Source organism: Sciurus vulgaris (genome assembly GCF_902686455.1).
Source record: "Sciurus vulgaris genome assembly, chromosome: 10".
Lineage (NCBI taxonomy): Eukaryota > Metazoa > Chordata > Mammalia > Rodentia > Sciuridae > Sciurus > Sciurus vulgaris.
In genome coordinates this window covers 120905516-120920155 of record NC_136470.1, presented here as the reverse complement: position 1 = coordinate 120920155, position 14640 = coordinate 120905516, and the positions used below count along the sequence as shown (strand labels likewise).

The 14640-nt window shown below is 50.3% G+C and overlaps 1 protein-coding gene across 11 annotated transcripts in view; it reads right to left on the bottom strand.

Annotated features, from left to right (window-relative positions):
• Positions 1–14640, bottom strand: part of TMEM108 (transmembrane protein 108) — a 327142-nt gene that overhangs the window by 11066 nt on the left and 301436 nt on the right. For 7 of the 11 annotated variants that reach the window (XM_079101299.1, XM_079101302.1, XM_079101296.1 and 4 more), the window contains 2 exons: positions 13347–13442; positions 5471–6877 (listed from right to left, as the gene is read on the bottom strand). In XM_079101299.1, the coding sequence (XP_078957425.1) occupies positions 5471–6877; positions 13347–13442 (1503 nt within the window). The remainder of the gene's footprint in view (positions 1–5470; positions 6878–13346; positions 13443–14640) is intronic. The other 4 variants (XM_079101297.1, XM_079101304.1, XM_079101306.1 and 1 more) reach the window with 1 other exon arrangement.

Genomic DNA, 14640 nt, shown 5'->3' with positions numbered 1-14640 from the left:
GAGTGCTTTGTCAACTTCACAGGTGCATGCAAACACAGGGTGCCAGCCACTCTCTCCCCCATTTAATTGAACATCTTCAGTTGTTCTGTGTCACCAAAGGCAATGGCCATCGAGACCAGCAGACATGAATGAGTCCCCCGATTCCCTGAATTTTCAAACAGGGCTGACATTTATTTTAAGCGGGCTCTCTTGGCTTCCCAGGAATGTCAACAGGGAACCATCTATGGCTTGGCAGATGTGACAGGAGAAGCGGGGGGGTGTCCACTGATTTTAAGATGTAGCCCTAGATAATATGTTCAAATTTCTGGGAGGGGAATTCTTTCAGATGAAGGAATCTGCCATGTGCTGAGAGAGGAAAATGAAGCCCCAGGGGTCCCCTGGGAGCTGACCTTTCCAAACACCTGCTGAACAGCTCTCTGCCTGACCTGCCTGGGCACACACTGCAAATCCTAATAGCAATAAGATGGATAATGAACGACTCAGTCGCTGCTATTGAGTGAGCACCCTCTTCACGGCGGACCCCCACGTAAGTCCTTGCCTGCATTGTCTCTGATGTCTTACAAGTCTTCAAAGTGGGTTTTGCAGACATGGAAATGCCCTGCTCAGAGCTCCTGCTGCACAGCACGGTGGGTGGACAGGCCAGCGCCACCCTCGGGCTTCCCCAGTGCGATGTGTGGAGGCCACATCTCCCAGGCTGCTCCCAACCTAGGCTGTAGGCTTGTTCCTGCAGGAGGCAGGACTCCTCCAGGACTCCTACTGGCCTGGCAGGAACTTTCTAAGAATTGTTCTGCAGTCTGACTCCTCCTACCTGATCCTCCTTTCATAGGTGTCTGGCCTGCAGGGGAGTCTGGGGCTCTCCCTGTCTCCTCCATTTCCTTTCTGGATGGTTTCTAAGTGTTTCACCCAATAATTCTCTCACACACCCAATCCCATCTTGGTGCCTGCCTCTCAAAGAACCTGAACTAACACAGTGGACATTAGTCCCAACTTACAGATGGGAAAGCCCTGGATCAGTGGAGAAGTCACTTGTCTATGTCCCATAGCCAATGAGTTGCTAAGCTTATATACATGTGTGTTTGATTCCATGAGGCAGGATTTTTTAGCACACCAGGGCCATTCATATAGGGTTCAAATTAGGGAAGTTGGAGAGAACAGGAAGTTGTGATCTATTTCAGACTGGGCCCCTCATTTTATAGATGAGAAAACAGACCAGCGAGTGGGAGGAATAGTCCAGTAGTGTCACTGTGAGGGCCGAGCAGGACTGCGGATGGTCATTTCCTTCCTTTGGCGATTGAGCGAGGAGCCCAATCCTGTATGGTGTCCTCAGGGTACAGAATGAGGACAGGGGCCTGGGGAAATCAGGTTGGGGGCTCCCCAGTCTGGCAGGTTGGAGTATGCCTGTAGAAGCCCAAGGAAGTTCTCACCAAGAAGAGCCGTCAGAGCGAGCACATGACACTGCTGTGGCAGGGTGACATTCCCTGGACAACTCTACCTTGCCCGAAGGCTTTTCCCCTTCCCCATCCTTACATTGGTCTCTAAACTTCAAGGAGACAAATTTCCCATCCACCCTTCCCTCTGGTCCCAACCTCTTCTACTCTTTTCATTGCTAAGAGTCACTCTGACCCAGGTTTTCTTATATAATTACAAAACCATCGAGGGTCTTTGAATGACAAAGGAACCTATGTTCCCAGAGCAGACATGCACTGAACAACTAACATGGCCACCAATCACTGGGCCCCATGGTAGGTCATCTCAGGATACTGCCCAACACTCCAGAGTCTGGAGGGAAGTCAGGCTGCCATGGACACATAGACCCTTAGGTGGCCAGGGTCACCAGGAGGTTCAACTCTGTCTGCCAGGTTCAGCTTGGGTTGATGATGAACAACACCTGCTGGGGACCTTGCCGCCTGATTTCATCCTCCATTGTTGGGGGAAAATATTGTGCAGAATGGATGTAACACATGTAAACAGGCAAGAGAGCCTGGTAGGGCCTCCAAACCAATGTCCCTGTGGACACCCAGAGCACTGACCAGTGGGTGAGGACCACAATTCAATGCCAAGGCCAGAGGCTTCTAGCAGGAGGCTGTAGATTCCATGCATCCTGATGGTGGCAGCAGAGACCAGCTCAGGAGCCACATGGCTCCCCTGCCATGACCCGCTGTGGCCTGGACCCAATCAATTTCAGTTCCTAGCACTTCTGAAACCCCGTTGGCTGAGAGTGTTTGGCAGGACTCTGGAGAAAAAGCATTTTTCAGTCCTGGCACAAATATATCCTTTCAGCCATTGGGTGGGGCAAGGGATCTGGAAGTGCAGGTGATCTGTGGGTGCCCCTCCTTGCGCAAGCCTGGGTTTTGCTAACACTCCCTGCTGCTTCCACCAGAAGCAGAGAAATCATGCACCCCCTGACCAGCAGCCCAGAGCTGGTGCTGCTCTGAATGGTTAGAAGGGAGGAAGTCTACACTTGAACCTGCTACCAGCCCACATGGTCTGGAATACCTGCTGAGCCAGCAAAAGGTGGGATCCTCCTTTGGGGTCTCTAGAGTAGCATTAGGATAAATGGAGCCACCAGGGAAGGCTGAATCCTGGGTCCTCCATCCTGGAAGAGGTCTGCTTGCCTGGTGACTTCATGGGGCTGGGTTATGAACAACAGACAGACAAGGACATTTCCAGAGGGAACCTGGGGTTTAGAGGCTCAGAAACATTCTTCTATCTTAATTTCCCTCTCATAGGGGCCTTCACAGAGTTAACGATGGTCCCATACAAGTAGGGACCATGAACAAGGACACAGCTGATATGAAGGCAGCCAGGGTCAGGCAGGAGTGAGGGTCTTCTGTGTGGAAGCAGGAAATGCTAAAGGAGATGGGCTGTATCATTCCCAAGGGGCTGTAAGAGTCTACTTTGAACAGAATTCATAATTTACTTTAGAAAACAATATGTTCTACCCCCCCGCACCTGAAGTCTCCTTTCGCGGCCTCAGAAATGTCCTCCAGGTACAGTTCTGGGCTGTGTCCTTGCACCTGTCTTGGCTGACATTTGTATTCATGGCTTAGGTAGCCTCCGGGCTTCTCAGCTTTGCAGCAGGATCTGATCGACTTTCAAACTCACACCTCCCAGAAGAATGGGGGCTTGGGCGAGGTAGGAGTCATTTTAGAACAGAAAAACCCAGGTGGGTACGGTCTACTCTACGGGGGCTTTGGGTCTACCTCGCTTTCTCCAGCCCAGGCAAAGGACAGCCAGGGGGAGTACTGGGTTCTGAGAGCTGGGAAGGGAGCCACATTGCACATCTCTGGTTCCAGAGTGCTTGGCACAGTGCCTGGTACACAATGGGCACTCACAAAACACTGCACGGAATCAGACAAACAGATTTTACACACCAGATGGGGGCTGACTCATCGCATGCTGGGGACTCTGGACAAGTTACTATACCTAGTGGCTTTTCCCATCTGTAAGGTGGGGATGACGGCCTCAGTCACCCTGGCACCTTGTTTTTGTTTTTGTTTTATTTTCTCTCAATAGTCTGTTTTATAGATGGAATGATTAAAAAAAAAATACTGGGAACTCACCATGTAAACTAGAGCATCCAAGACACATCAGGGGTGGAATGTTAAAAAGCTGTCTCTCATGTGGGTTCCTTCTCAAACATGACCATTAATAATTTATTGGCCAATTGTGCTACATTGTCTCATTATCATTCTTCTGTTTTAAAGGTGGGCAATCACAGTTTATAAAATGTGTTTCCATGAGAGATGATAACAGCTGCCTTTATTAAGAATGAAATATGCAACTTGCGAACATTTTCACTTTTCCTGAGTAGGGTCGTGGAGCAGAAGTAGGCTGCCTACAAACATGAAAATTTGTCTTGCTTAGAGAGCAGGCAGAGGTGGTGCCTAGGTAGAATCTAGACTCCAGATTAGAAAATATCTGTGGGAGTTCAATACCAAGTGGAAATCCCAGCTCATGTTAAAGGCATGAACCGCTTGCATTAATCCGTGGCACGAGAGAAGCCCGGGCGTCCTGGATTCACAGCCTGCACTGTGGGAAGACTGTTGAGATCAAGGTGAGCCCTTGGTGTGACTTGAAGTCAGTATAACCCACAGAGCTGATGCCAGCACAGGTTGGCTGGGCATATGTGGAACACTCTGTTCCTTTCTGGATAACCAGGAATAAAGTGGTGGTCATACAGTGGGGCAGATGAGGGCCAGGACCAGGGCAAGGAAACCCTATGAAGAAGACTCGAAGGTCAAGGATGAGCAGCTTGGACAAAGAACACCGCCCTTGAGAGCCATTCCGATGCTCCTGGATTGTTAGGTGGACTGTTTAGCGCGGTTTCAGAAGGCACAGCTTGGGATCATGGGGTAAGAATTACAAGGGGGCCAACTTCAGACCTCCAGGAGAAGTCTTAGAGAGTCCAGGAAGAATGGACTGTTCAGGGAGCGAGGAGCACGGTGGGCACTGTCAGGGGGTGGTTGGATGGCAACCAGTTGGGTGGGCTGAGCTGAGCCCAGCGAAGATTCCTGCCAGGTTACCAGAGAAACTGGGAATAGAGGATCAAGCAAATGGAGAAGACGAAGGAAGCCCTAAGGTTTTGAGAGGCCACAAAAGGTTACTTTGGAGACATCGGGGATAATGTCCCTGGATTCCTCACTCACAGAGGGACAGGCAGCAGCCAGGAGGTGCTGGTGGCCTCAGCTGGGGGTGGCGTGCAGGTGCAGAGGAGCTAAAATGCACATAACTCTCGAGCCTTCATTTAGCTAGAGAACCATGTTTTTTTGCCAAGGCCAATGGAACTCCCCACCACATGAAAGCTTTATCCCCTCTTCTTTCTCAAGGGAAGGGAAAGAGGAGGAGAGGAGAGGAGAAGAGAGAAAAGACAAGAAGGAACATGGAGAAGGAGGAGGAGGAGGAGGAGGAGGAGGAGGAGGAGGAGGAGGAGGAGGAGGAGGAGGACGAGAGGACAGTGAGGACTTGGCTAGTTGGAGGCTGTTTATTTGGAAATCTCAGCTTTCACCTAGTGTTTGATGCCATGTTACTGCAGGGACTGACAGACTGCACTGAAAGCAGGGTGGGGTCATGACAGGGGCACTGGCTGGAAGGTGCTCTGAGGTCCCCTCCCAGCCCTGCCTTTAACTCTTAGATCCCAGGGGAGCCATTTCTCCTCCCAAGTTTTTCTTTTTTTTTTTTTTTTTTCCTTGACAAACACATGGTTGGATTAGATTGCCTGTAAGGTCCTCCCCAGCTCCTGGGAACTGTGACTTTATGATCTGTGGACATTTCAGCCCTGGCCTGGCAGAGCCCAGCACCAGGGACAGGGAGAAACCACGATTCTTGTCCTGCTCCTTTGTTTCCTGGGACTCTGGGAATTTTGCAGCCCACTTGGTGGGGGTGGTCCAACTCTAGGACAAAGGATGAGCACCCTGGCGTGGAGGGAGAGGAAGGAGGGAGGGAAGTGAGGAGAAGGTGAGGCACTCACAGCAGGAGGAGATGGGTACACTGATGGCCAGAATCACCCAGGCGATGTCCATCTTGCTCAGGCAGATGGTGGTTCTGTGCTGGGGCTTGTCTCCTTCGGCCACGTGGGAGATGTTCCCTGCTGTTCCAGGCTTCCAGGTCCCAGCGGGGACCAGACGGTTGAGGAAGTTTCCCGTGGCTGTGGACACCACTGTGGAAAGAGGACTGGGCACCCTGTCAGTCATGGTGGCGGAGGCCTCAGCCTCCTCCTTAGCTGGAGAAACAGTGTTTTCTGAGGCCCCAGGGGGCTGGGCTGGGGCCTGTGGGGTTGTGGATGCTCCCTGAGGAATCCCCTGGGAAGGGGCTGAGCCACTGGCATCAAAGGCAGCCTGGGTGGACCCTGGGGCAGCTGTGGAAACCCCAGAGCTGGCAGACAGAGGTCTGTTGGTGCCAGGGGTGACAGTAAGCCAAGAGTCACTGAGGCTGGGACTGTCCTGCACGTCACCACGGGGGCGTTGAGAAGGCACTGGGGCAGGTTGTGGACGGGTAGGGGCACCTGAGGCGGCTGTGGCGTCCGGCTCCCCTCCTGGGCTGGTGAAGGTGGGGACACGCCCCTGGTCTGCTCTGCTAAGGCCTGACTTGTCCTCTGCAGGCACCGCGGGGGTGGTGGGGGGTGCCCATGAGGTACTTCTGCGTGCTGTGGTCAGAGCCACTGTCTGGGGCTGTGGTGAAGAGGAGTAGCCCCAGAGTGGGGTCCTGGGGGAAAGGGCAGAGGGTTCTGGGTCCACAGACCCTGTGAAGTTGCCCTTGTAGATCTGAAATATCTTCCCCAGGGGTCGCTTCTGCCCCAGATGCGTGGAGCTCTGATTGCGTCCCCGCTGGCCTTCTTTCCTCCCAGAGTAGCCGCCGGGTGCAGGTGGGATGGGACGGGATGAACCACCGGCCCCCTTTCTGGAAGAGCCTGGGGGTCTGGGGGGTCTGCGTGTGGCAGCCCGGGGGAGCGCTGCGGTGGGCCGGCTGGTGGCTCCTGTTGGCTTTGTCAGCAGGATGGTGGGGGCAGCCTCCCCAGGGGGGCGGCTGTCTGAATGGGAGGGTGTGGTTGCCATGGTAACTGGAGGGGAACCTGTGAGCAGGGGGCTTTCAGGATGGGGGATGGTCGCTGCCACCATGACGGTGGAAATAGTGTTTGTAGGAGGGTGTCCATCTGGATGGGCTGTCGTCGTTGCTGTGCTAGCTGCAGCCTGTGAGGAGGGTCCGTCAGGATGGGGGTTCAGTGTCACCACGGAGGAGTGTTTAGGAGAGCTGTGGGGTGCTGTCACCATGGTGCCAGGGGGACTGCCTGAGGGGAGGACCTGGAGAGAGTCCCTGGGCGATGGTTCCTGGACAGCAAGTACCAGTGCTTCGGTCAGTGCCAAGGTCAGGAGGAAGCCTGGAGAGGGAGACAGAGAGGGGAGGTGAGACCGAGGAGCGGTTTGTAGGCGGTGCCCTCCTTACCCAGGACCTTGGAAAGCTCGGGGACTGCAAGGGACAGGTCAGGAGCATTTTCGAGGCTCACACTGATACATGACGCTCAGTGGGACACAGCGCCATATGTGGAGCTGAGACACATCTATTATGTTGGTGCCACCAGCCCCAGCTAGGAAGAGATACCAGCACCAAGCAACCCAGAGCCAGTCAAACTGGCTGGACCCATCCTTTCTCAAATGTCTCAAGTGCCACCAGCCTCTCCCTAAGGCACAGCCTCTGGGAACAGGTGCAGGAGCCTGGGAGGTTGTGGCTTCCACAGTACCTCGTCTTCTACAGCTGAGGAGTGGGCAAGACCAGCTGGGCCACAGGGAAGTGTGAGCCACCCAGACCCCCAGAGGAAGGCTGGGGTGGGCAGAGCCAACCAGCTCCCATTCCCTTCTCTGAACCAGACAAAGGTACAAAGGTCGAACCTCTGCTCACTGAGACCTACTCACCAAACAGTTAAGGCGGGCCTACCCTCTCCTTGACCCTGGAGCACCTAAAATGGAACAGGGCCGCATCTGGCCCTGGGTGAGCTTGCATAAATCCACAAACGATACTAAAGTAAGGCAGAGGTGTCTCAGTGTCACAGGGGAGTGACAGGAAGACAGGGACACAGGTCCAGCGAAAGGGCATCCATTAAGCACTTGATACAGAGTTCGGAAGAGAAAACGCACTCTATAAATACCAGCTGGTGTTGTGGTTTTTGTTATTATTAACTGCGCTTCTTACAGCACTCATGTGGCTGAACTCTGAAAAACTTGCATGGTGGGTAGTCCCCAGCATTTTTGAGTAGGAGGAGCCCTTTTGAACATAAAAATATAAAGGTGTTTCGCATGATAGTCAATGTACTTTTAGTTCATTGAAAAGATGCAAAAGGATAAAAACCTATCAGTTTAAAAACATTTCTAAGTATGCAGGGTCTTACTAATCTTAGCAGCACGTGTCAGCCTTTAAAAGTAACCCCTCATACAAATGTCAGATGCTTCAGATCACAGACCGCCAGGTGGACTGTGCCCACATGTGTGTTAGGAAGAGCTGGTCTCTCCTGCTGAGGAGCGGTGGGCAATTCTCTGGGCCCTGATTCTTGGTCATTCTTGGGTTTCCCTTTGGCTCCGGCTAGTCCCCACAACTAACTCTGTCAGAGATTTCTCCAGATTTCAGCAGGACAACTGGTCAAAGCAGGGCCCTGACAGGGATTCACACACTAACTTGGATGGCAGCAGCTGCTGACAGGGGCAGAGTGGACTGGCTGTGCCTTCCAGGTGTCTGATGGGGAAGAAATGGCCTTGGGAGCTTCTGGGAAGAAGAAAGGGGGGGATCTCCTAACACACCAGGACCCGAAGCCCTGTGATCACCTTAGGTGTGTGTGTAGACCCGTGTTCCCCTCGTCCGTACTTCTAAGTGAGAGGTGAGGGGCGAGGGACTTGGGGTTGAGTGGAGGTTACCATGGCCATCATCTCTAGGACCAATGGTCTGCCTTAGAAGCCTATTTCTTTTAGGCGTTCATTCATGACTTTAATCCTACATCGACAGTGCACTCAGCTTATTTAAGTCAATCCTAAAAATGTGCTTGATTTAATCTTCACAACTACTTTGCAGAGCAGGAAAGTGCTTTCACCAGAAGTACGTGAAACCAGTGTTGTCTCTAAAATGTATGCTTTTCCTGGTCAACAGCCCCCAGCAATGCAGGAAGAAGAAGGGGACCACACGTCGCACTCACGGAAGAAATGATGTGCTGCTATGCTCGTTGGCTCTGGGTTATTCCAGTCCCGCGCCCGTCACCTTGCACCTTAGCACCACAGGGACAGTCTTGAGTTTGGTGGGCAATCTCTGATGTTTCTTGGAATATTCCCTTACAAGCTCCTGTTTGTCTCATGACTTGGTTCAATATAAATGTTAAGAGCTGAATTGTGTCCTCCGCCCTGAATTTATATATGGAAGTTCTAACCCTTGAGTATCTCAGAATGTGACTGTATTTAGAGATAATTAAGTTAAAATGAGGCCAATAGGGTGGCCTTAATCTGGTCCAACTGGTATCCTTCTAAGAAGAAATTAGGATATACAGGGTGACACCAGGGACTGTGTCCACAGAGGGATAAGATTGCGAGGTCAAAGCAGCAAGTGGGTAGGTATCAGCATGGCAAGAAGAGAGATCTCCGGAATCCAACCCTGCTGCCATCTTGATTTTGAACTTCCTGCCTCCAGAACCCATGATGAGATAATGGTCTGTGGTATTTTGTTACAGCAGCCTAGCCAACTAATACGAACTAATACAAGCATCTTGTATTAGAGACTGTCTGAAAAAGGAGAGACAGAGACAGGGGCTTGTGTGCAGGTAGTTTATATTAGAGGTGATGTGAGGGTCAGCCTTGGGGGTCTGAAATGAGTCAAGCAGGGAAAAGTCATCAGAGGGCAGCTCTGAGATGATGGGGTGGGCACCTCAAACTCACTGGGAAAGTCTGAGGAGCTGGGTATGCTGAAGCCCACATCACTGCCTGGAGAGTACGCTCACCCAGGGGCTGCCCTCTGCGCCAGTCAAGTGGGCCTCCACTGGACTTCCTGGACCTCATGGGGCTGGAATAGCTGGAGTTAAGAATAAGGTTCCTGAGGATTGCTGGAGTGAAGCACCAGATGTGCCCAATACGATCAGAACCCAGAGACCAATGACACCGGGGTCTTTTGGCAGAGTCAACAGTGGCACAGAGGTTTGGTAGAGATACAACTGATCCCATGTAGAGGCTTGCTGCAAAAGAGGAGGCACTCTAGCACTCCAGAGGCAGAGGGGTTATAAGGCCTAGTATTCAAAATACTCAGGGAGAGAAATTGCCTGACTTTTCCCACTATGAGCACTGCAGAGGCTCAGATCCTCCCAGCTGGAAGCCCAAGGAACTTGCTGGAACTTACCCTGTAAGTCTCTTTGCCCTTGCTACTGCTGTTTTTCTGCATCCCCTGAAGTTATTTTCCTCTCTAGGAGGACTGTAAAATTACTTTTAAGCCACTTCTTTAGAGTTAATCTTTTTTTTTTTCTTCTTTTAGTACTGGGGATTGAACCTAGGGGTGTATAACCACTGAGCAACACTCCCAGTCTTTTTGTATTTTATATTTGAGACAGGGTCTGGCTCAGTTGCTTAGGACCTCACTAAGTTGCTGAGACTGGCCTGAAATTTGTGATCCTCCTGCCTTAGGCTTCAGAGTTGCTGGGGTTACGGGTGTGCGCCACTGCGTGTGGTTAGAGGGAGGCATTGATATAATGAACAGGTACTGCCATTCAGGCTTTTACCTGGAGGAGAACACTTGGATGTCATCGTGAGGAGCCCTGAAGTTCGTCTAATGCAATCCCTTCACTGCATAGAGGGAGGAGCGGAAGGAGGGATGACTTGCTGGAGAGCACACAGCTGGCTGGGGAGACAGCTTGGACCACTGCCATGATTTCAAAGCGACTTTTCATTTGTATGGTAAAATCACCACAATGTTGCACTGCCCTAACACCTCCTTCCACCTCTACTGCCACCTTCATTATGGAAATCAGACAAGAGTTTACCTCTCCTCCTTAGGTTAGCAACTGAATGTGATGCACACTGTCACAATAAACGTGCAAGGCCCTCAACCCGGGGCTCCCCTAACACATGCAAATTTTCATTCAAGACCCTTTGTGCTGGCCTACACACTCCCCTCCCCACAATCTGGGGCTACTGCTATTTTGCATATAATTTGCAACGATTTGCATAATGGACTCTGGAGGCTCTAATTCCAAATATGTAAGGGAGACTAAAACGAAAATCTAGCTTGACATGCTTAAAATGTGGAACCAGTTTTTAAAACATGTCAGAATAAGGGTAAGTGTCGGGGGTGGAAGCCCATAGATTGATGGGTGCTCAGATGTCACAGGAAGGCTTCCTTCTTCCTGGAATTCCACTGCATACGTGATCCCAGGAGCCAAAGGAATGAAAGGACCTCCTCCTTCTCTTGTTTATTTGGTTGGCTGCCTGTATCCCATATTGGACATGACATTTGCATCTGGCAGAAGCAATTGGTAAAGAGAAAAATGTCTAGTATTGTTTAATACACTGAGTACTTCCTATGTGCCACATGCGGCCCAAAGGCTAAGCCTGCATGGACATACTTAATCCTCAGAGCAACCTGATGAGGCAGGTACTATTATTAGCTCCCTGTTGCAATTGGGAGAAAGAAGCCAGAGAGGTAGAGGAACCTGTCCATGGTCACACAGCTGGGGAATGGCAAGCTGGGATTTGAACCTGGGAAGCTTAGCCCCAGAGTCTTCACTCACCTGCTCTGTTGTCCCTCCCTTCTGCCCCCTCAGGATGCTCTGCATAGTCAAAAGTAATGATCTACAATCTTTGGTAATTGATTTTGCCTGCTAGTGTCTTCTCTCTTATGTGTTTCCTTCTATCTTGATTCAAGGACTGTGTTTGACACATTTGATGTTCTTTGAAATAATTTCATTAATCATCTTTATTGTGCATGTAACGGGGGGAGCTTGTAGCAGGACAATAGAAGCACTAGAAACCCCAGGTTTAAGTCTCTTCTCTTTCCCAACCCTGACAAGTCATACACACCTTTGTGAGAAAAAAAATTACATGTATAAATTTTTCTTGAAGTTGCTTTTATACACAGACACATACCATATTTGATACATGGATAATTCATAAAAATAGAAATCTATCTCATTTCCTTGCAATTTTAAGTATCATCTTATAAGTAGATCCTTTTCCACATTAAAGTAAGTTTCTACTGCAAGATCTTTTGGCCACTGCCTTTTGAAACCCTTGTGACAGTGAATCACAGGAGTCTGAGCAAGACAGCAGCTTGGCATGCTGGATATTTGGTATGGTGATTTGAAGTCATGCTTGCAAGTTCTCAGAAACTCTCCCACAAAGAGGGTGGGGGTGCTGTCTATTTCTCCTCCCTTAGAACCTAGGTGGGTCTCTGTGACTACCTCGAACAGAGTGAGGCAGAGGTGACGTCACTTGCCTTCCATGGCCAGGGTAGAGAAGGTGACAGCTTCTGTATTCCTCCTGGGGAGTTTTAACTCCCATGTGAGAAGTCAAGATCCCTCAAGGCAGGCACATGGAGTAGACCATGAGGCACATGACAGGAACGCCTGAGAAGTCCCCCCGTCCCAGTGCCAGCGAGGCACCAGGCATGACAGTAAAGAAGTCTACAGGATGAGCCTGCCTCCTGGATTGCAAGCACACAGCCACCCCAGTGAGCACCTGCCTCCCTGAGTCTGGTCAGTGCTCAGATTCCTGAACAAATGGATTATTTTATTACTGCTTTAAGCCTCTCATGGGTATTTTTATTTGTTTTTATTGGAACATGCTGGCTGCAATGGTTTGAATGTGTCCCCCAAAGATCTTGAGTGGTTAACTTGATCCCCAAGGTGGTAGTGCTGCCAGGCGGGGAGACAGGTGCTTGGGTCAAGGGACACCACCCTCATGAATGGACTCATGTCGTTTTGGAGGGAGTGGGTTCATTATAGCAGAAGAGGGTCCTTTTTAAGGAGACGAATTGGGCCCCCTCTGATCTCTCTCTCTTGCCTTCTGCCATGGGCTAACCCAGCACTGGGCCCTTGCCAGATGCCAGTCTCTCCATCTTGGAGCTCCCAGCCTCTGAAACTGTGAGGAAATAAATCAGCCAATTATGGCGCTGTTATAGCAGCACAAAACGACCTCACGCACTTGGGACTTCAGCTTCTGCACCTGATGTTTGGAAACACAAGGAAATTGCGTCGACAGTATACCACATCTGGCCATCAGGGAAGCCTCTGCCGACATGGGCAATAATATCAAACCTTGCCAGGAAATGAGCTTTCTAATTTCAAGCCTATCGTCTTTTATTTGGAAGGGATGTTAGCTATCTTATAGAAGAGTAGGTGGAGGCTCAAGAAAGTGAAATGACTCCCTGGTCACACAGTCACACAGGGTGAGGGCTGGGAGGGACCTTGGTCAATTCACGGCTGGTCAACCCACTAATGTTCCATATTCATAGTTTCTATATTCGCTGTAGTTCCAGTATCCTGCTGTGCTCTGACCTCTGAACTCCAATGATTTCTTGTATTTTCAAGATTGAATATAAACTAGATCCCTGGAGCCTGGTCTTCCTTACTCAGAAGTAAACATGCAGCACTGACTCACGGCGAGCTGGGTGGCTGCTCTTAGGAGGCAGGCCATGCCTGCGACCGGGTGCTTTTTTTTTTTTTTTTATGGAACCAAGGAGTTTTCAGAGCAAATCTTTACTGCTTCCTTTTCTATAGGTGGCTACATTTCAAATGTTCCCTCCCATCAAGTCCTGCTGGGGAGATGCCTCCAATCACAGGGCTGAAGAGCAGAAGGTTCTGCTTGGTACTTTGAGCTAACTGGGGACATCACCTGGTGGGTTCCAGAAATGTCCGGAGATCACTGGTTCAACAGCTGGACTGATGAGGTCCATGACTCCACTGGGAACTGTTTCCCAGAGCACAATCTCTAGAACACATGCAAGCAAGAAAACCATGTGAGATGGGCCCCGGTGCCCCGGACACACCTGTGGCCTCTGGTCAACATGAATCCATCTTGTACTGCAGCTCGGAGAGGCCGACAGGTCACAGTGTCCCAGCAAAAACACGTATGTGCACGCGTGTATGCCCACGCTCACACGTTCTTCCTCTCAGTTCCCCTGTGCATGCATTCTCTCTCTCTCTCCCTCTCTTTCTCTTTCCTTCTTACATACACACACACACACACACACACACACACACACACACACACACATGGCTCCTTTTCCTGGGAGCAAGAAGCAGGTAAACATGACAAATCTGCAGCCTGAGTCCTCCCATTACCTCCACGCTAACTCATGGCTAAGTCATTTGTCTAAGACCACAAGGGCCACCACATGGCACTATCAGGATTTAAAGCCAGGTTTTTCTGATCCTGTCTGCCCCAGAGATGCTGGGGACTGAGAAATCTATCTATTTTTTCTTTTGGGTGCTGGGATTGAACTTAGGAGTTTTCTACCACTGAGACCTTTTTATTTTGAAACAGGCTCTCACTAAGTTGTTGAGGCTGGCCTTGAACTTGTAATCCTTCTGCCTCAGCCTCCTGAGTAGCTAGAATTACAGACATGTGCCACTACGCCTGGCCATGGACTGAGAAATTTCTGATCCAGGAAAATGTCCTACATGAGTAGAAGAATGCTTGATAAAGACAATAATAATAACAACATTGTTATTATTGATGAAAACAACTATTATCATTGATGATCACAATTTAAAATAATCTTTTCCCAAATGCAGGCACACATGAGACAACTATGCTGCCTTTTCTCTTCAGCTTTCTGTTTTGGGTCCTTTGATTCGACTTGGGACAACATTTTTCTGGACTCTTCTCAGAAGGGTTCCCAGGCCTCAGAGACTTTGTTAGGAATCCCTCCTGGGTACATGTGACCTCTAAGCTCACCTGTTCCATTGCATCTCACTGAATGGAAATGACCAGGGGCTGATCTGTCTTCCTGTGTGAACTCTGTTTAAGTTGCCAGGACTGGGACTGTCTCGGTTCAGTGTCATGTTTCCAGGTCTAGATCAGTACCTGAGCTACAACAGGTATTTGCTGAAGAAGAAGAAACCCTCTCAAGTCACTTACCAGTGGTGGTGCTTAAAAATGACCATCACTGTACTCTCGACCCACT